At 38.3% G+C, this 23228-nt stretch overlaps 1 protein-coding gene across 3 annotated transcripts in view; it reads right to left on the bottom strand.

Moving 5' to 3' along the window:
- SLC4A7 (solute carrier family 4 member 7) overlaps window positions 1-23228 on the bottom strand; it is an 83597-nt gene that overhangs the window by 39536 nt on the left and 20833 nt on the right. For 2 of the 3 annotated variants that reach the window (XM_042816849.1, XM_042816851.1), the window contains exon 2: window positions 10903-10984. In XM_042816849.1, the coding sequence (XP_042672783.1) occupies window positions 10903-10984 (82 nt within the window). Of the gene's footprint in view, window positions 1-10902; window positions 10985-19461; window positions 19537-23228 lie in introns of those variants that run through there. The other variant, XM_042816850.1, reaches the window with a different exon arrangement.

The following is a 23228-nucleotide window of genomic DNA, read 5'->3' as shown; positions in this document are numbered from 1 at the left end:
ATGATCTTTAAGGTCCTTTCCAACCCAAGTGATTCTATGACTCTGTAAGACATGGAATTTGACAAAATCAGAAAGAAATCCAAAAGCACTTGGCAAAATGACGTTTACTGAATTACTGTTGCCTTTCGTCTTCTATCCTTACCCAGTGCCAAGGAACTAGTGTTATACTCATTTCCCAGGTAAACTGAGTAAGAATAAATTGTGGCTCAATTCAAGAACTCTGCTGTGAAACATGTAATGCTTATCAGTTGCCTGATAAACACCAGGAAACCAGAAGCACAGTAGAAAAAATTATAAGATATACCTTTTGTTTACTGAAAATCATCATACAAGCTTCATTAAGAAATCACCCATAGCTTGTAAGTCAGAAATAGTTTTCTACAGTTGAACAAACTGTCAATACTTCTAAATAATATGTGACGCGCCTATGTGAACCTCATGATCAAACATACAATTAATTTAGTATGAGGAAGGTAATAGAAACTTACACAAGCAAATTTATGCCTAAAATATCACACAACTGACAAAAAGTTTTTTGCGGATTTTTTTCTCCTCTCTTTTTTTGATTCTAGAATCTTTTAATAAATTTCAATAGTACATCCTCAAATTAGTGCAAACAGCTCTTTACAACATTTACTTTAAACATCTTATTTCTCTTTGGCCTTTCACATTAAGGCAATACTAGCACCAACAGCCTGGCAGAAGAAATCAATTGTTTTGTACAAGCTACTGCCATGTTTACTCTAATACAGCTAGCACATATAGTAATCTTTTCAATTTCTTCTTCAACAATCTCAGGAAGAATCACATTAACAATAAGCCAGGAGGTTAACACTGAATACTTGATTTCATACTGTAGAAGAGTCATTACAGAAGGCTGACATTAGCAAAAGGAAAAGGAAGTGGTCTTCCACCTCTTAGAGAAATGTAAATTCAGCAAATTTACAGAAGTCAAAAAGTCCCCAGGAGTTGTGACTACACACACACACAAACACACAGAGAGAGAGAGATTACGAGAACACTGGAAAATCTGTCCATTACAGAGTTTTGAAAAATAAAAATAATTTCTAGTATGCAAGAATAGCACCTCTAAGCCCTCCTCAAAATATGAATCTTTCTTCATAATACATCTTAAAACAGTACTTTCATAGTACTGCACAAGGGAGAAGACTAACAAAAAAAAAAAAAACCAAAAAAAAAACATGTACAAACTCAATGTTTGTTTTATCTGTTGAAGACTGCTTTCTAAATTATGAGACTTGATTCTCAATGCAATTTGAACACTGAGCTTTAATTAGACCTGACTGACTGGCACTGTGACCAAATGTGAAATGAAGCATATTAAAAATAATTTGTTTCCATTAAGAGTGGAAAATTGATTAAATTGTTGACGCATTTATTACTCCTATTTATAGACAGAGAATCTTTCATGAGTTTCTTACAAAAAGAAGCTGAACCTCCATAACTACTGCGTGAGAGGTAATTTCAGAGCAATTATCACCAACGCGCCTCCTGAATGTTAATCAATCAACCTGGCATAGAACATGGCTAGATGGCACCATCAACTACAGTCAGGTTACTAATACCACAGCGATGCAGTAAGTAAGCATGTGGACACCCGACAAGGCTTGAGACCAACAGCATTCACCAGGTCCCACTCAGATCTGCCCACTGCAACCACCACTAGCAGCAACTGCACCAATCATCCCCATCACCTTACACCATCAGGGCACGTTACATTTTACTGAGTCAAGTAGCATGTATTAAGCTCTAATTAAACATACTGTTAAACAGTCAACAGTTCATTGATGTTCGCTACTCTACCTCCAGGGTACCACAGTGACACTGAATGAACCTTCCAATGGTTTATACTATCCTTCAGCTCTCACTGCCTATAAGCAACTTGTGTGAATGGCTATTTGCTCATGTAGACACTGTTTGGCAGGCAAGTGTGAAACAAGAATACTTTCTCCAATTACCTTTGTATCTGCTTTATACCTGCACAGTGATCTAATAGCTAGATCCTCACTGGATTTCAGGACTAAGAAGAAACACAGACAAGCCAGATGACTTCCAGCAATTAAGTCAAACACATCACAGTCCAATGCGATTCTATTAGGGTTACTTAAAGAAACAGTGAAAAAATCTCTCAATTTATTTATTTATAGGAGGATGAGAAGTCCAATACACTAATCAAGTTTGGCCATTGAAGCCAAATTTGTTTGTTTGTTTGTTTTTCTTTTTTGTTTGTTTGTTTTTTTTTTAATCATGGACATGTATGAACAAAGAAAGCTCTACTACTACCTAGGAAGTCAAAAACTGCTGCTACTGAATGCTGCCAAGTATATTAACACCAAAAGGCAGGGCAAAAGTGCCCACGAATCAGACAAGTTTAACCTTAATTCTAACTTCACAGAGAAAAGCACTAAAAAGTTCCTGAAAAAAAAAACAGTCGTATTGAGTAGGCCTATGTTCTCTTGGTTTCATTATTTAAATAGCAGTAATTAATGCTGGAAAATGAATATATATAGTTACTAGCATAATTTCCAATAATTAACAAGATTTTCTTCCTTCATTCCCAATGAATTGGGTAATGTGGCTAACAGCTCCCTTCACCCAGGCCTAAAAAAAAAAAAAAAAAAAATCAAAAAAAAAAAATCAGAAAAAGCCAGGTAAGTCTAAAAGCCCAGAATCCATATTATTGGCAACCATGTTACTTCAAAAGGAACACAGCCTTTTATCTGAATATTATTTTTCAAAGCTTAAAAAGGTACAACTGCTTGACCTTCAAAGCTTAACTCACACAAACACGTCTGTACCATAGTACCACTCCCAAGCAAATCTTGTTAAAGAATTACATTAAACCTACAATCAACAGATTTATTACACTGCCTGATACTAAATTTAGCGATACAGAACTCAAGAGATAATTGCTCATTTTAATCTAACATGACTTTATCCAAGCTTAGCTGTTCAAATCCACCAAGGGTATTTACTATTAAGGCCCTTATCCCTGTGAAACAAATTTAAATATTAGGAGTTTGCTGCATATCTCAATTAGATGGTCTTACTCTGCAAGTCAGTTTATATAAAGTCCTATAAAACTAACAAAAACCACTGTGTTTAATTTCCTGATTTCTTCACAGAGCTCTATGTAAATGGTGATAGAAGACTTCTAAAGTCAAAAACATACATCCAGAATGCTTTGATGTGGCAACTGTGTTTCCGTACAGGAATTTCCTTTTTCTAACCATCAGTGATAACTAGATGCCTTTCAAGCTTCATACAAAGGAGAACATTCTTCCCTATGCTACCAAGGAAAACCAAGTTTCTGTCTATGTGAAAAGGAATGCGATACGTTCTCAAATCTTGATTCTTCGAAATCTGAACTGCAGAGATGTTAATTAATGTTGTATGGGCCATGTGATGACTTGCTAGCTGTTATCAACTCTCAAAGCAGGACCAACTTCAAAGCTGAAGCTTCTTTATGATCAAGTTGCTCAGGATGACAACCAGTCAAGTTTTGAGTATTTGAAATGATAACTCCACAGTCTCTCTGGGCCACCCATTCCAACATATAACCAAACCCCCTGTGGAAACAATTCCATGATGCACAAGCTGCACTTCCTATCCCCCATCTTTGCATCTATACCCCCTCATCCTTTCACTGTGCACCTCTGGCAAGAGACTGACTTCACATTCTCTATAAGCTCCCCATAGTCACTTGATGACAGAGACTTCATAACAGAAATTGCTATTTTTCAAAATCTTCAGATAAGAAACTGGAAAGGTCATTTATTTTACACAGAAGTCTGTTTGTATGTGATCACCTCGGTTTTCCAAGCATCAATTTTCTACAAAAAGCGTCTTATTATAAGCAAAGGGTCTTTTTTTGTGTTTTGTTAAAAGAATTATTTGACAGAGATTATCACTTCCCTTGAGAATATCTGAAATCAATTTTTTTTTAATCAACAGATTTATATAAAGGAATAAAATAAATTATTCCACAAAGGGTTATGTGCCTTAGCTAGAGGCCACAGTTCAAAATATTTTAGAATCTATTAAGCCTTCTGGGCCCTATTCTGAAATTTCCTGTTGCTCCTAGTAATTAAGCATATCTGAGAATATGGTCTTTGTACTGAAATATCTCGGCATATAAGACCGAAAAGCATAACTGAAAATTTTCATATGCACAGCGTATGGTAAAGCAGCTCAGTAAGAAAGAATGTCTTCTCACTACACAATGAAAGCCTGCATCACATTATGCTGAAGCAATAAATTCCACAACTCTCATTACGCATACAAGTGGGTTTCTTCTGTAGATTTAAAATCAAATATGAGTTGGTGCAGCAGTCAGAAGAGAAAAATGCTCTGAATGTTTAGTTCTGTTTGATTCAATCAACAGTACTCAAGAAGGCACTGTCAGTAATTACATCAGACAGGCAGATAGTAACAGTAATGGGGAAAGCCTAGTGCCAAATGACAGAGCTGCAAAGAGACTCTGGCACCGTACGAGCGCAGGTCTGTCCCAAGGCTTTGTGGCCTGTAGCCAACACCCATCTCTGTAGCCTCGGGAAGGAGCCAGCACTGGGTACCCAAGGGAACTGCCTGCCCTCGCACTACACATCCAAACCAGGCCATAACTGAACGCGACGCTCTGAGATCAAGGACCTCCTCCAGGCCAGCTCTGCAGTGACACTCAGAAAAAAGGATATAGGGTAGAAAACTCAGAGACTAGACAATTCAGGCAAAAGTTTAATTAAGAACAATGGCTGGAGTCCCCAAGAATACTAAGCTCTATAGTGATGCTGGCTTACTCAATCATCACACTGCTCTGGTAAATGGCTTCAAAAGAAACATTTGCCAAAAAAAGGTTTCTGTATGTCATTAATGGTCACAAATACATTCTTGCTACAGATCTGAGCACACTCTTCTCTCTTGCACAAATGCTGCAGAATGTCTTTAAACGAATTAACTTGCACCCAAGCGCATTTATTTCCTGATCTCTGTAAGGTAAGAAAAACATTAGAGGGAATCCTGTCTCATATAAGGGTTACGCATTCTTAGGAAAAGCTTTCACACTTGCTTTACAAGATAGGTATTCAGAAATCAAACTTAGTAAAGCATGATGTTTTTAGTTTCAACTAGTTAGAAACATTAATTTTAAATGAATTTCAAATGGATCCATTTGGATGGATCCAAACCATTCAGCAGGAATTCTGAGATCCATCAAGCTACAAGCTCTGCCAATTTTTAGAACAACTGATTTTAATAGGACTAAAAGTAACAAACATTATGAAAAGCCATCAAGAAACAATACGCTGCAGAACAGCACAGTTTCCTGCATCTTCTGCCTCATTTCAAAAATCTTTGTTTGAGCAATTTTGACTCATCAAGTTTATTTTAAAATTTTAAGTTTCAGTTGTACCATTAGATAAAACTTCCCTGTCGTGGCTCTAATGCTTGAGTAATGTTTTTAAATGCTTCAGATTACGAAGCTGCCATCTTTTCACAAAATTTGTGACGCTTGTGTTCTGACTGGATGCATCAAAATGCTCCCTCAGATAAAGTAAGTTTGCAAATAAAAACATAAATACACACCTTAGGCCATAAACTTTTAAATAGCATTGCTTTCATCTTGGTGCATTTTACATTATATATGTATTTTAAAGCTTTACGCTCTGTAAAAGGCATTGGCTTGTTTTTAATGGCATTTTTCTCAAATTTGTTTCAAGAAGAAACACTAAAATCTGCATGGGAGTTTTGAGATTATGCAGCAGTTATTTAGCCAGGAATATGAATTTATATTTCTTATAGTGTTTTTTGTTGTTTTTCATAAATAAATAAAGCTTATCACCTCAGGCAACTTCAAGGGCTCCAGTAACACACAAGTAAATTTCAAAATTTTCAGTTTGGCAGAATCAAGCAGATTCCTTAAGACTGTTCTAAAATTTAGAAATAATTTTCTGACTTCAGAAACAACAACGTGAACGCTGAAAATTGTGTCTAGTCAATTTGGGTGCTCTACTGAGTTTTATGTCTATACAATAAGGTTGCCACATTTTCTTCTTAACAGCCAGTCTGAAAATAGTTTTGACGACATTTGTTAAGGACTTACCTTTGTAATTAATACTGTAAGTAACAGTATGCTTTAAGAAAGTTGAGGAAAATTATTCTCTCTGCATAGAAGTCTGAATACTGTAGAAATGAACAGTAAAACAGGTTATGTGAAACTTGACTGCAGACTGTAAAATGCAGAATTCCCCAGAAAAAAATGTAAGTGTAAATTTCAACACACCCGTGACAAAGGTGTAGTGATGCAACCTAACTCCAATGCTTATTTAATGAAGACCGCATTAGGAGTCATAATAGCAAAATATCCTCGACTTTTCTGACTTACAGAGCAGAGCTAAAGGCAGGTGACATTTATCTCTGAATGTTCTATGTTGCTGCATTACTGCGCAAGTCAACTGTAGGTTGATGTTGCATATGAATCAGAGCAGGGCTAACATTCCTGACTGGTACTGTACTTGAATAGATCTTTTTTTTGCTTGCTTTCAGTTAAATTTAAACATTAAAATCCAAGTATATCACAGAAGAAAATTAACGGTGGTCTGCAAGAACCATTAATGATCATCCTAAATTTTTGCTTTCAGAAGTAGTTTCACACCACTGCCCTGTACTTCTGACTACATGAACAAGTACAAATTCTCAAAAAAACAGCATTTCAAAACTCTTTGCCACTCTCCCCCCCATCAAATAGGGCTCTTTTCAATATCATTTTTAAGTCTTTTTAAAAGCTGAAACATTCACTTGGTAGTTTGAGGACCATGCAGAAATGTGTTCTGCACTGCCTGTCTAAATTAGTGCACCTTGCTATTACAGAACAGGACAATGTTCCTATTACATCTTATATTCACCTACTTCTGTATCTGGTCTCCTGAAACATTTTACAGGAAACATTCATGGCTTTTTGAATACTTGCAATTAAGATGCATCTAAAAGTTAGAATATTAAGCCTACCACCTAAACTAAAAAAAAAACCACATCAACATAGCAGTACATTCCACCACAAGTTACAGAATAAGTTCTCTTTTTATAGTACTGAAACAATTTCCAACTGCTCCCAACACACTAAACTGCAAAACATTTGCAGAGAAAGTTTTTCACTTAGATACACAATGTTCACTTCTAAAGGAGGAAAAACTGCAGGATTATTTATCTACTTATCAACTAAGATTAACAGAAAAGCACAGCTGTTTTCTCAAAGGAAAAATACGGCTTTAAGTCATCGAAGTATCAGAGCTAACAGGGTCATTTCAAATGTAAGCACTACTTACACCTGCCACAGGATAGTGTTAGAGTAGCTAGTAAATCATCTTAACTCTTGAAAGCTGCTTCTTGGATTTATGCCACAGAATACTATTCTGCTGAAACGGACACTCGACCTCAGATTTTCTACTGGAACAAAACCTCTGTTCTGTGTAAACTCCTTATCTTTGCTATGCCTGTAACCTGTCTTCTGTTATTCTTAGCAGATACCTCTTTTCCGTTAAGCTAGATCTAGTCTACGTATCCCAAAATCTACTTGACAAACCATCTACACATTTGAAAAGATGAGACCTAATAATATCAAGCCAAACATAGCAACTCAGGTTTAAGAGAGCTTTCCTTAGATACGGCTCTTAGTAGAGTAGTTTTGGTTGCGGATCATTCACGTTTGGTTTTTTTTTTTGTAATTTGTTTTTTTAAAGACAGGATGAAGTACCTGTGCCACTACTATTCTTGCCTTACTTCCTTCTGCCCTTACTTTGTTGTTATTCTCATTAAAGCCATTCTTTGCAGCTCAAAGAGTTTAACATCAAGCTAAGAACTTTAAGGGTCCCTAAAGATGCTGTTTTAAAATGCTATTATCTTTTCTAGTTCTTCTAAAGCAACAAATACAGCTTCAGTAGGAAGTGTTACCTTAGTTTAGTATTGATTTAATCCAGCCATAATTGCAGTTCACCATTTTGACCCATTTATCTTTTACAGGAAGAATTATGAAACAAGTAGCCATATTTAACCTTTCTAATCTAAATACTTTCACTCTGGATATGTACCACACTTTCCCAGCAACCATAAATAGAGTACAGAACCCAGTCTCCAAGATTTATTTTTGTTTTCAGCAACTAGACTTCTTTCCATTAAAATTTCATGTCCAAATTTTCAGAAAATAATTATCCCATAAATGACAGGACCAAAAAAATATAGCTTTAGTACTAAGTTATACTTTCTGTGGCATCAAACCAATCAGCATCATTTTGCAGTGGCTTTAAAGCTGTTGAATATCTCCTGTCATTGCTGACTCTCAAGATTTGGTGCTTCACACCATAGCTGAATACAAATAACAGTTTGCTGTCCCTCCTTTAAAATGAATCAACGCGCATTTCTGGAGAGGTTCCAATTTCCTAGAACTCCTTTTCAAGTCAGTGGGGGAACTGGATTGAAACAGCTTGAGGTCTTGAAACACATTACTTAATGTTGCCATAGATCTTTCCAAGGCTACAAGAAAATTTTCACAAGCTTGTAATGAAAAATAATACTATCCAGAGTTTTCCACTGCTTGCAGACAATAATTCTATTTCTCTCCTTGTCAGATTTCAATTCCAGAATTAGAAACAAAGGAGCCCCAAACCTTCATGTCTAGTCTCATCATCGTAGCTTACAATTAGTGATCCCATAATAAACAGCTCTAAGTTCACGTACATTTATCATCTAAAACATCCTAAATCTAAGCAACTTCTTTTAGTAAATCTCAGAGAAGTACACTACTCAAATGACTGTATTTACATGCAAAGAAAAACTTACTGTTCTTACTTTGGAACAGTTACCATTGACAAAAGACAAGAAGTACACAGTCTCTGCCTTTCCCCATTCTACCATTAAAAAAAGGTCTGATTTTCTCACAAAACATAATGCAATTGCCAAAAGTATTTTAACACAGAAGTGGGAATACTGATCTACCTGAAGCTTCAGATATGTGATAATTCTGTCAGAACACATTTTTCTTGTCAGACATTCCTTATTAATTACTTGTTTCATCTCTGCACTGTCAGTGCAGAAAATTATACTGGGCCATTCCAAAGAGAGGGTGAGATAGCCAAAGAAAAGAGGGCAAGGCTGCACAGCTATGAGCAACTGCTCATCTCTCCTTCCAATTGCTATTGACTGAAATACTCATGAAACACACGCATTGGTTTCACCTTAATTTATTCTTTGGCCACAGGAAACAAAGGATATTGTCAGTCAGCAATGCAACTGCTGAAATTGCCTTGAGCAGCCTTAACCTATCTCCCCACCCCTGCCCTGTACCCCTTGCAGCGCTGTGCTGGCTGCAACATTCCTGTGCCTGTGCTATCAAGGAGACTGGGGAAGCGATCTGGTTGCTCGTTTGTTCCCATGCCATTTCTGTGCTGAGGCATTCCAGCTGTTGGGTGCACTGACAAATTGCTCCAGCTGAATGTCTGCCTCCTCTTAACCCCTGCCTCTCTGCAAAACACACACATATTTTTTTTGGGTCTCGTCCCAGATAAAAACAAGAGAAGGAGATGAAGGAGACAGCTGAAATCTGCACTGAAGAGTTAAATACAAAAACAGACACGAGAGTGGTTTCACACTAGCTTGACTCTGTGAAGTGCCACTGTTGCCATCTCCACGTCTGTACCTCTCAACCTTATACTCACACCACACTTCCTTCCTCCTCTCAGTATTGGCAGACTGGGCAAACTGGTTCAGGGTGCTCAGTTGATGAGATCTTTCTCATTATTTTCCTTTGAAAGATGTGTTTCTTTTTCTGCTGGCTTAAGATATTTAACAAAGCTTACAATACAGTTAGACAGAAAGTATCAGTTCAAGATAGAAAGCAGAAAGAGGAAAGGAAACACAGTAATATGACTGTAGCAACACACAATCACTATAAACTGTGTCATTTGATCATAAAAAAAGAAAATGTGACAGCAACCTGAACTCAACTTTTATCCACTAGAAACTGCTGCTATAATGCTGCTTCAGAATACTGTCGCTACTCTCACAAAATACTACTTAATGTAACTACTGATAGCATTTTGGCATTTCACAAATGTTAATTAAGCTTCAGAGCACAGGTAACTAAATAAGATTTAAAACATTGCATGTCCTCTGGCTTTTTCTGTTTTCATCATTAACTGGCATGCATGAATTTTCATGCCAATCTACCTCCTTTTTAAGCCATCAAGAAATTAATTCTTAGAAAAAGTATTTAATTTTGCACTTTTCAGTATAAAAATGGACTTGATGTATTTTCTTCCTTTTTGCCCTGAATGCAAGATTTGGCATTAAAAAAAAAAAAAGGAAATTAAATAGGATTCCATAATATTTTAACTGATTGCAGACTGACAAATACACAATTCAGTATGAAACTAAAAAACTGACCACCTAAACAGATACAGTGCTTAAAAGCATACGACCACAGTCACAAAGACAGTAAACTTCCAGATAAGAAAACAAAACATCTTCCTCAAGACTCCTCTAAGTTTTGACATCATTCATGCTGGGAAACCACCTGCCAAGAATAATCATTTATCCAAAACAACATTCTAATAGAGAGTCTCATAAGCAAACCTTTCCCTTAGAAAACTTCAAGAATGTTTTTAAAATATTTTTTTCCTGTGACAGATTCAAAGAACACTGAGGGTTTACTAGCATGCAGAGAGATCAAAAGAAACATAGGTCATCTGCAGTTTCCAGGTTTTACTCCTAGAACTGCGTGCCAGCCATAAAATTCAGGTTCCTTTTAGCAATGCTGGTTGCACTTGAAGGAAAATAGGTATTTTATCTTGAGGCAAAAAATACATATATTAAGCAGAAAAACCCCAAACTCACTCTCTAGTTCTTCTTTCTCAAAGTTTGTATTGATAGTAGAGCTGATTTTGCCCATATCCACAACAGCTTCTTCATCATGACCCTGAAGAAGAAAAAAAAAAAAACATGAGCTTAAGTTAAGAACATACAACTAACACTACCTTCTTTTAAATTCCTAAATATACTCTTCAATTCTGAACCTGATAGCCAAAGTGATTAAAATAATAAAAGTTCATCCCTTAGGAACTGAGAAAGAAAACGAAATTGAAAAACTACTCATACAATTCCTCTAGAAAATATTATTCTGTATTGAAGGAAAACATTTCACTGTTGCTAGAAAATATCAAAATAACAGTATGATTAAAGCTACAAAACCATGTGTCATAAAATAACGAAGAAAAACATGCTATTTGTGTAGAGACAAAAGGGAGGACAATTCAAAGCTTCTTGGCTATTATTTACTTCTACAAAAATAACTGCTACTGTACTTTAAGAGATGTTCCTTCAAGTTTAAGAAGAGACTCAAGTGCCTTGGCAAAAGGCAAAAAGATGGGACAAAATTTACATCAAATTCCAACCAGTATCGCAATAAAGATAAAGAAGAGGTGAGGGACACAACACACAGCTGAACAGTCCCAAGAAAAAAAGTAGAAAAGAAAGGAACCCTCAGAGCAAATGCTGTCTACAGAAATGTAAAACCATTTATATCAACACCCAGAGAGCAGAATTCAAAGCTGGGAAACAGGAGAATAAATCCACAGATACACTAAACATCATGGCATTTCCTTTGTAAGGCTGTTGATTTCCTCTTATCAAGGATCAGGACATGCATTCCAGGAGTGGAATATTTTTTTAGTTTTACATTCAACAGTAGCAAATCTCCTTCACCAGAACAGAAGGCAAATTTTTAAAAGCTACAGAAGTTCACATTCAGAGATCTTGAACCTGTTTGTTTAGAGAACTAATCCTATGTGAGATTTTCTGGCACAGCTTTTATGAACCACAGGTAATATGAGGGGGTAAAACAGCTCCAGCATCTCTTCTAGATCAAGGATTCAAATAACAAATCCTTTCCCCAGCTTTCAGCAGGTTGTGCATACGCTACAATTCTACCCAATTCATGCTGTTTATGTACAAAGTTAGACAACAGCAATTGTATCTCCTGTTCAGGTTCCTTTACTAGTGAAATGTTACCACCCATAACACAAAAGTGTGATATTCAAAATACATACAGGCTCCAGAATAAGTTAAACTCTGAACGCTTCCTCTAATCCCACACAGCACTGGAGAGAACATGCCTAATGCAGCCCTTCGCACACTACTTTTGGCTCGATTTGACAAAGAAACCTTAACATAACTGTTACAGCAACAGGTGTCTCAACATCATCTCAGAACTGACATCTAAACAACTTGAAATTCACCTTTTTCCCAGCAGTTTGTATTTTGCAGAAAGCAGCTCACTCATACTAGCTCACCATCCATGGCCTGCTAGCTGAACCAGCTGCCTGCAGTCCTGCTGCCTGCCCTAAGGGCAGGGTTTGGCCATGCACCTCACTACCTGCAATACAAGGCTACCTAATGGAGAATGCTGTCCCTTGCTTTTACCACTCCCCTGGGCAATCACTTCTTTCCTCCACCAGAACCAGATTTATCAGTCATGAAGCTGAATATAAAGAGTTGAACCATTTACTTATTTATTTTAAATAACTGACTCTGTTTTCCAACTCACTAAACTGACTTCTGTCGGGGACATGAAACACCTTGATCCACCACAAGGCACCGGGCTGCTCCTCATCCCTGGAAGGAGCCCAGTGGCACATTTACATAGCTCAGTGCAAGATCCGCGATTCGGGTTTCGGGCTGTAACAATGCAAGCTAAATCTTACAGTCTTACGGGGACTGAGAGCCAGTTTTGATATTCACCTAAATTTTGACTTTTGAATTACTCAATAGCACAGTGCTGTAGGTGTAGAGGAATGTTTTCTCACAGGGAAGCACTGAGAATGAACATCACCACACTGTATAGCAGCTGTAAGCCAAAACAAGCTGTAACACCCCACTCACCACCCCCAGAAACAACCAAACACACAACTCCTCAGTCCCTCTAGAGCAGGTACTATCACAGCATGTCACCCACACAAAAACAAATCCAAATCATTAAGAAATAGAATGAATATAGAATATAAAGACAACTAATGACCCAGCACACAAAGGAAAAAATAATTTTCAGATGAGATTTCTAATGGACCCCATAACAAGTGTCCTTCCCTTTCTGAGAAGGCTGTAACAAAAGCAGTTTGATCACATGAAAAAGGAAAGCAGCTGGCATCATGTAAATAAGGAAGATGTAGAGTAAGGAGTAGCATAAGACAGAACAATCTCATGAAAACTAAATAAAGGAGGATTCTGTCCCTTTGAGATTGAGGATGTCAGGAAGGGTGTTAGCAATTTCTTTTTGTCACTTCAGCTGTATTGAAATGGTAGATATGCAAGTATGTCAGAAAAATCAAACTTCTTCACAGGCTAGACCACTAGAGACAATAAATTTCAGGTGATTAAACCAAAGTTTCGTTTGGTGTGCAAATCTGGGGAACTATTACAAAGACAGGAATAGTTCATTAATAAAAAAGAAGTGGTAGAAGTTTAGAAAGAGTCACAGTATTAAGATCACAGAGGTGAAAGGCATTCCTGCCTCCTACATATCAAAACAGGATTAAAGAGCCCTCCAGGAGATGCCTCCATAACACAATCAATCTCTGCCATCTCTGGTAACAGTTCTGGAGGTAGAAGCAGTGCCAGTAGGAGGTCTTAGCTCTTGATTTTACTGACGATGTGTTTTCCAGTACAAATTTGGGGGGAAAAAATTAACATACAAAAAGCCAGTAACAAAAAGAGCTGTTGAAGCAAGCAGCAACACTAAAATGTTTAAGTTAACGATCTGTTGGGGTACCAAATAAATACAGAAAAACATCTAACGGCACTGGTACTTTGTTACATTCGTAACACTACACAGGAAGCATCAAGTGTAAGCACTTTCCAGTTTATCTCAGTAACACAAAATAGAAAATTGTAAGTGTGTAGTAAACATTACTTCATCGAACCTGATATACAAACAAAGCCAGCATATTACCGGAAAACTCTGAAGCTAGAGATGGAAATAAAGATAATTCAGGCGATCTGTACACTTCAGTCTGTTAAAATTCGAGATGCATGCAGCCATAGAACCCACTAAAATATCATGTATGTAACTTTTTTTTTTCCTCCTCCATTTCTCTTTTAGGATACTCAGAAGCTTGCCAAGCAGTTTTCTAGCAACACAGGAAGACAAGACTCTTCCCAACCTTATTACACAGACCAATGCATGCTGAAAGAAAACTACACACACTGGAAAATTCACATGCAAGAAAAGACTAATCTTCTAGCAATGTTTTCAAACTGTACTTGTTGAATCTCTTATACTGTGATACTACTATTTATCCTTTTCTTTTAATAAGATGCCAACTTTATACATACAAATGCAGCCTTCAAAACCACACCATGTGAAACTTACGTCTTTTGAGATTAGATTACAGAAAGGCATGCATGCCCTTGCAAACCATTCTATCACTATCTCAAAGTACTCAACATATGCAAAGACTCTTCCAAGAATAACCCATTAGCAACCACAAATATCATACATGAAAAAGTATATTATTTATAGCCTTTTGTTTAGAAAAGGCACAAAGAGTCATTTCAATTGAACCGTGTTGCCGCTAGCAAGTCCTAGGATACTTTTGCCTCAGGTCAAATAAAAAAAGAATAATTTAAACCGATTCCAAGCTTCAGCCTTTTCCTTGCTAAAAATAAAGTCTGTAGGGCATAGGTTTCGAGTAATTATAGAAGATCCACCACGTCAGTTTAAGGCACAAGCAAGAGAAAACTTTCAGCTGGTGAATCAAAATGCATTCCCATTTCAGTTGATCTTTTACTTTATAAACTGTTCAGGATGTAAAAAAGTAAAAAGAAATGTAGGACCATTTACAGTTTTGTCAGCTTCCCCTTCTAAGGCACCTAAAGAGAAGAGCAGTATCTTAGTAAGCATTCCTCTGCAGTTCATCACCAATTCCATGTGAAACTTCACGCACAGTGATCCCACAGTTGCTCAGAGACAGCTGATGAAGATAAGCCAAAGCAAAACTGAAGACTCACTTCTAAACATGTGTAACTCTTCCCACTAAAAAGACAGAACAACTGAAATGAGAAGGGGTAGCACAAGCAGATCCCAGCCAGCTTTCCAGCTTTTCCCAGCATGAATATCAGTCCCCTTTAATGCTGCAGACCAAATACAGCTTTCAAGTCCTCTTTTGTGTGGGCCATTCTAGGAGATCCCTACTAGAATTCCCCTTGCCACCTCTGGTTTTCAGGTGTCTTTGTTCAGTAAAGGAGAAGACTTTAAACTCCCTTTTATTGCAAACAACCAGGTACCCAAAAATTGCCCATGCCTTCTTCATCTGCCTTCCCAAACAAGTGTCTTCATTTTGTACAGTACACTTTCACATCTAAATATCAATATTACAATATCAAAGTTAGTCCTACATTGCATAATGCATGAAGGAAAACACTCCAGTTTGCAAGGATTAAGCTGTCAGCTTCCAGCAGCATGTGTCAGTTACTATCAAGCAAAAATATGACGTACTGGCTATGAAATGTACAGGAAACTTTCCACTGCCATCTGCACATGCTCTTTTCACCACACAGCTCGCCTGCCCTCCTGCACTCACACAGATAGGACAGGCTTCAGAGGGCACACAGCACTAGCATCAGTTGTAAGGTACTTACAATGTAGTTCACTCATATTCTGGTGATAAACAATGATCATGCAGACGACTGATCAGTTAACTTTTGAAATGCAAGTAAATAATCTAATAATGTAATAACCCAATTGTGTTGACAATCATTAAGGTTGGAAAAGATCACTGAGATCACCCAGTCCAACCAACCCATCACCACCATACCCACTGACCACGTCTCTCAGTCTTAGCAAAGTTATGGTTGAACTCAGACAATGCTCATCTGCTCCACTTACATCCATTCAACTGAAGCTCTCCAAGACAGCGCAACTAATTAATTGCAGCACCAGAAAAGAGCACTGGTGTTCATAGGAAGAAGGGCATAGGAGGCAGCACACAAATGTGTATACACACACACACACACACACACACACACACACACACACACACAAGAATTATTCCCAGCAGTTCTGGAGATTGTTTGCCTTTTTCTCAACTCAGGCATACAATACCATGCTACCAGGAACCCCTACGGCAGAATTTCAACTAGATGCATTTGCTAAAGGGGGATGAGGGCATGGTTAGGTCATTTCCCTCTGTCCCTGGCCCAAAGTACAAAGCTCCTCATTTTGTTGTGTCCTACTACAGCTGTCAACATCATCACACTGAACACACATGCTGCACTGATGGCAACCCCTCTCTGAAGCCCCACAAGTACATTGTACTGTTATGTCTCCTTCTGCTGGACATGTACTCAGAAAACAGACTCCACCTATCAAGGTTCCAGCATCAGAAAAATAAAATGAAACACAAAATAATTGCCAATGGTGATCCGCTTTAAGCCAAATAAAGAAATGAAAAACTCTATTTTGAGCACACATCTCACAAAAAAATAACTAAAAAGAGACTATGAAAACTGATTCTGCACCTATTTCCCAGATGTGTGTACAAATGTGTATGCATGTAAAAATACAGAAAAAAGACTTTTACTAGATAGGCACACATGCATTGTTTTGTCACACTGCAACTGAAAACATTCAGAATAATTAAGAACTGGTAGGGTAATTCACAATGCATTTCCTAACAGCTTATTTCAGAAGCCTATGTTTCTGTTTAAGCACACATAGTACCCCACAGAATCAGACATTAAAATACATCTTCAATTCAGAGAATGCATGTACAGCCTCTTAGACAATCATTCTGTTTCCCAGAACTGTAAACTAATAAGCAGTAATGCTTCAGGGGAAAAAAAAAAAAAAAAAATTAAAAAAATCAGATACAACCAGTACTTCCTAACTTTATAGAACAAATCAAGTAGCAACAGCAAGTCTGGAAGTACTTAAGATTAGGAACCTTAGAAATAATGCTGCCTGTGACTTCTCATAAGAGATCGACACCAATCACTGGCAGACACCAGCACCAGCTCTGTGCCCCAGCTCTCCTCTAATACTTTCGGTGCACAGACCACTCTTATGCAAAGGACTTTTGACCTGGTTCCCCTGCAGGAACCAGTAACAGCAGCACATAAGAAGTTCTAAATAGATAGTTTTACTTCTGTCAGAATGATTCCCCTTTAAATCAGAGGTAAGATGAGACGACAGTGGGGAGGAGGCAGGCATCTCCAGCTGTTGGCGCCTTGAAGGACATGCAGGATGTGAAAATCAAAAATTCTTTCTAAACAGTAATAAGTCAAGACATAGGTAAGAACAAAACTAGTAGAAACAGAAAACTTGCCAGTTTTAAAACAGAAATCATACTGTACTGATGGGTTCCCTTGGTCCTATTTGTTATGTTCTCATTTGCTGGAGAAACAGCTGTTTTCCTGATATTTTCTTGTCCCGTTATCACAGCAGTAGCTATTTTCCAAGCACTACAGGAAAGACAAAATGCAGCTCCAGGGCTTTGGGTCCCCCCACCTCCTCCTTCCTGCGGATTTTATCTGTGGTTATCCCACTGCTGTTACACAACTACCCTCACAAGTCGATGGGAATCCTTCCCAAAGCAATATTCAGAGCTGCACAGGGAAGCTGCACAGATTTCAGTAAGACCACAGCTATAGAAAAAGAGGTTAGCAATATTTAAAGAAGTTTTTCTAGCCTACTAATCCTCTAATTAACTGCTCAGCTTATCCTACTGAATACTGAACTCTGATCAACCCGCTTCTAGAATTCTCACAACAAGCACAGGAGCTACACCAGTCTTCAGTTTGGATAAGACCAAAAGACATCAACAGAATCAGCTGACTCCGTGGATGCTTTTTCAACTGTACATGAAGTAAGGAAAGAAATGCACATATATTAATCTAAAAACAGTTACCATTTTTGGAAGAAAAATAAAAAAAAAACAGCTCTAGAAAACAGTAATATTTTAATATCTTTTCCTTCCTGCACAGTTGAACACATAAACTAGTTATTCATAAACATTAAAAGTATTATCATTTCAGTGGTTCTAGCAAACATTAATCAGGTCACTGTCTGGCTGAGCACCACAACCTGCAGGAGAAGTCTTGGCTCTGACCAATCGCACAGCAGTCTTTATACCATAACCACAAGGCCTTTTACTAATCACAGTGCAAAACAAAGTGAATTCAATCCTGTGAGCTCGGAAATTTACTACTGAAGTTAGCAAATAATGTCACCACTCCAACAGAAGGTGTCAAGTTGCGTGTTTAAGAGCCCAGTTGTCATTTTACAAAGTGCATTCTATCACTGCCTCACAGCAGTGGGTTTCATTCAAAAATATGTGGCTCCTTTCAGTTCAATTATTTCTCAAATTACAGTTTAAAAAGCTCAATAGTCAAATAATGAAAGGATCCGTAAATACCAATAATATGCCAAAGTGCAGTCATTCTGGTGTATGCACACCCTTCAGGCTTTCCATCAGCTTTAACCAGTGCCTGCCCCTACCAATACGTGGACGCTGAGACAGCCCTGTGCCGAGTTCAAAGCAGCACCACAATGAAAATCAGGAACCAAATGCTGCATGAAAGCACCACAATTAGATGTATGCCGACACGTGTAAATGAAATGCTTGTTATGTTCATAAAGGAAAACAGAAAATTTAGCAGTCTTCTCATAAAACTTGCATTAAATAATTCAAGGATTTTTAAAGGCTTACAGCTTTGGAAAATTCCACCCCATATATGTTAGTTTCCAGGGAACTATAAAGTAGCAATCCCCATTACCTGCTGCACTGCAGGTAAATATTAGAGATAAAGACTGCCTATATGAGAACAAAGCAAAGTTCATAACGCTGGCATTGATGTCCACTGCTTCACTGCAGAAATCCCCAGAAATGCATTTTTATAGCCATGCTGCTCAAGTCAGAAGAAAACACCCAGGAACATTTGACTTGTAACAGAACTCATTGCATTCACTGCCGTGGCATTTTTGGGGAGGAGGAGGGGTGGGAGTGGTGGCATGAAGAGGAAAAATTAATTCACTATTTCAGGAATAGAAACTCCCCTGCTACCCTTGCACAGAATTACTCACAGCCACAGTTGGTAACCTTCAGATTAAGGAAAACTGACTCAAAACAACACACACAAAACAATCCACTCTCAAAATCTGGTGGTACGCACTTGTGCTTGTACAAGCAAACCTTCTTTCAATATTAAGCCAGTTACTACACCTCAGCAACTCTAATTACACAGAAATCTCTCCAACAGCATAGAAGCACCGCTGCTTCCAGTCTGTCTTACCCCATCAGACCTTTCCTTCACCAACAGGATAGCGCACAGCACTCAGAGAGCAAAGCCCTGCACCCAAACCGACTCGCACCCTTCGGGAGCCACGCACTGCTGTGTACATACATGTTGCACTCTCTTCCCCGGCGGAGCTCCTTCCATGCTACCCGCAGTGCCCTCGCACAGCGCTCCCGGAGCTGGGCGGCCACACACAGGCAGCTGCACGTACAGGACTGCCGCACGTCTGCAACTCACGTCTGCAACTCACGGGAGGGCCCAGGGGAACGGCTCCCGTCTGCAGCCAATCACACCTCGCAGGCCTCCCATCTCCCAGGACGCTGAGGGTCGCGGGGCAGCAGAAGGAGCACAGCGGTGCGTCTCTGATTCCTGCTCAGAGAATACCAAAAAAGGAGCTGAAATGGAGCTTGGGACTTTGCATTTTCTGCAGCAGCCACAGCTGAGGACAGCTACAAGGTTATATTTCCATGCTGATCCAAGCCTTCCTTAGCTCTATGAAATGAAATGTACCTTGGTTCCTAGAAGTCAAAACATCTGCTAAGCATTTACAGCCATGTCACCGACCCTCCACTGAGCACTCATTCCAAAGCAGTTTTTTTTTTTTCCTGACATAAACCTTATGTTCTCAATCTGAAGAATGAACTAGGGATAACCAAAAAATCCTCGTGCAGTTTGCTTCCATTCTAGTAAAAAGATGTTCACCAACAAGTATGTGTGTGTGCGCGCGCAAGCCTTTTCTCCTCCAAGCTGCTAAAGGCCCTCTTTGCTGCTACACAGATGACTGAACAATTCAATAGGAAGAACAAAGGTAATGAAGGGAGCAGACATTCTCACTCCTAGTTAGGTCTTCTCAGCTGAGCACCCCAACCACACCTATGCTGTCCTGGATACAGAGTGCAGATATCCACAGTCCTTCAGCTACTCTGCTAGCAACATGGCTATGCTGAACTGTATTTTGGGGTAGCTCTCCTGTATTTTAAAGCAGCCTTCCTTAGCAAAAACCTGTAATAAAATTATTTTAATTTCCACCAAGAGTGCAAAGTAGGTTTCCTCTGGGTGATGTGAAAAGCCATCTACTCCTTTGGGGCAGAATACCTTTTTTTTTTTTTTTTTTTTTTGAGGTGGGGTGGTTGGGCCAGTAGAGGGGTTGGGCCACCCCTTTATTGTTGGAATTCTATTAAACACAAAGAATACTTATTTGGTTTGGGAATTAAAAAAAAAAAAAGAAAAGAAAAAAAAAAAAAAAAAAAAAAAGAAAAAAAAATGTTGCAGCAGTTTACTGATTTTTTTTTTTTAATTATTTTTTATTTTTTGTCTGTAGTCAAATGGTTCCCAGTTAACAGTCACTCAGCCTTGGAACAAACTAAAAAAACACTCCGAATATTTCTTCCTTTAAAAAGAAATAGAAAACAACATACATGTAGAGCCACGCTCAAAACCCAACGCTGTGAAGATTAAACGAGTCTTTTTCAAACAGACTCAAGTTTTCATCTTTTAAGCCTCATAACAAAATACTTTGTGGATAAAAGTCTGCTCTCACCTAAAAGTAAATACCAAAGTTTTACTTAAGATGGGAAGTTATGCAGTAACTCACAACTGCCACTGCCTCAACATGCTTAACTACAGAAAGAACTGTTCCGAAACAAACTGAAGCCAACTATACTCAAAACTATCCTGTCCTTGAACGTGTTCAGTGACAACAGCATGAGAACTCAGAGCTAAACTATTTGTGCTACAGCAACCTTTCAACCACATATCTGATGTTCCACATGATTCTTTATGAAGTGTATGAGGGCTTGGTAGCTATCATAAACATTTTGTCCATCAGTCTTTCCTCCTAATTTTCACTTTCAGACCCGTTCAAGGTGCATTTCTTGTCACTTGTTACAATCAGCTTCTGGATCAATTACCAAAATATCCCTTATCACATATTATCATTAATACATCAACCAGCAGGCCACATCTATTACTATAGCCACAAACTCTTCTTTTCTAACCTCCAAATTTTGCACTTGAGATGACAGAGCAGTTACCAGCCCAGTCTGTCATGCAGTGCCAGCAACCTGCTATCCAGGGCTTCTGCTTCATCTCCAGGGCTCTGCTCTCAGCACAGGCTCACACATAGCTGTCACACTTAGCAGATAGATATGGGCACAAGGAAATTGAGAGCTTGTTGGAGGCCACAGTGACATATACACTGTGGTAGATCTAGGATAAGGTTTGTATCGTTACTTTAAAAATTTCTCCCTCAGAAATAGGATTTTTGAGTTGCATCCAACTCAGCCCTTCCCTGTAGAAATCATACAAGTCATACAAGGTCAACTCTATAATCTTCTTGAATGTAGCCCATCCATGAAAGAGCATCATCTCTCCCTTTTCAGTAGTACCAAGTACCACTAAAGATGGATTTGTTCAGCTTCTTTATTATACGGGAACCTACTAGCCTATACTAAGCAGAGTTCTCTATAATACCAATTAAATACATTATTCCTCTTAGTAGACATAATTCTCTTAGCAAGGAAAAACAGAACCCATGGTAGGCAGTGGCTCATCATTTAACAAAATGAAATCGCTCATAAAAATAAGGGCTTGACTGCGTACAAGAATTTTTTAGAACACAACTTCCACAAAACAGCTAGATCACAAGAGGTGCATCTACAGAGCACATGTCAGCTTGCTTTACTTTGTATAGGCACGTACTCACTATCTGTGTGTTTACAAAACCACAGCAGTGTTCTGCGCTGATACTCTCTGGTGTGCTGCCCTACTGGTGAACTCTGGGATTTCTCAGGCTGCTGTTAAGCCACTGGGACCCAGAGCATCACGCAGGCTGAGAGCTGAACTCTTGTAAAGTTGCACAATCACACACCATTGGGAGTGCTGCAATTCTAGTACCTAGAGGATAATACTGAAGGTTGTAGTTTGAATAAACATCAATGGTGAGATTACTATGCATTCCATCGTATACATTACTTTGTTACTCATCCTGAAGTTCTGATTTGGATACACAACACGAAGTTGAAAAAAAAAATTACGCCACATTTTAGAGTATGTACTTTCTGTACTCAGAAACATCCTCCTGTAGAGATTGATGGAAGAAATTCCTGTTCAAACATAACTCTGCCAAGAATTTTGCTTTCACATGTATGAGCAAGTGGTCACCATGCAAATAGCTTTGAGCTAGCTAGTGCTTTTTTCTTATTTCTCTTTTTCCTGGCAGGAGGATGCTTTCCAAATTCAAAGCTACTCCCTGTATATCTACAACATGTCTCTCAACAGTCAGTTTTACATAAGTTTGTCTCTAGGCCTTTTGGCAACATTTTTGACAGATATTCTAGTTTTCCTTATCTTAAAGTAGTCTCAGATCGCCACCTAAATCTACAAGAAGTACGAACCAGAGCTGTTTCAACACCATTAAGACAATCTAACCAAGCTCATATATTTATGTTCCATAGTCACTTGTACAAACATGAAACATTCATCCCCTAGAGTAATAGATGGCACAGAATGAACACTAGATGAGTCCAGATATGAAGCAACATAATATGGGACAGATAAAATTAACTGGCTTGTACTGACGTTATTTGAAGTACACGCAAACCAAATTCTTATCCTGACTGTAAATTCTCAGGCAAGAAAAGAAAAAAACAAGGGAGGGATCCATGCATTCAGTTATGACACTCTCAAATTTCATCAAATCGAAGTGCACCCACATAGAACAGCTCCCGTACAAGATCAAACACCAGCAGATAACACATAAAATATTACTCTAAGAATGTTGTAAAAATTGACTAATTATTCACCTACACGTTTCCCTTGACATAGAAGTAGATCATGAGTCTCACCAGCTCCCATGAATCTGAGGCCTAACTCTT

Source organism: Centrocercus urophasianus, unplaced genomic scaffold (assembly GCF_019232065.1).
Source record: "Centrocercus urophasianus isolate 14NV4802_14NV808 unplaced genomic scaffold, USGS_Curo_1.0 seq_16, whole genome shotgun sequence".
NCBI classification, from domain to species: Eukaryota; Metazoa; Chordata; class Aves; order Galliformes; family Phasianidae; genus Centrocercus; species Centrocercus urophasianus.
This window is presented reverse-complemented; position numbering and strand designations above follow the sequence as displayed.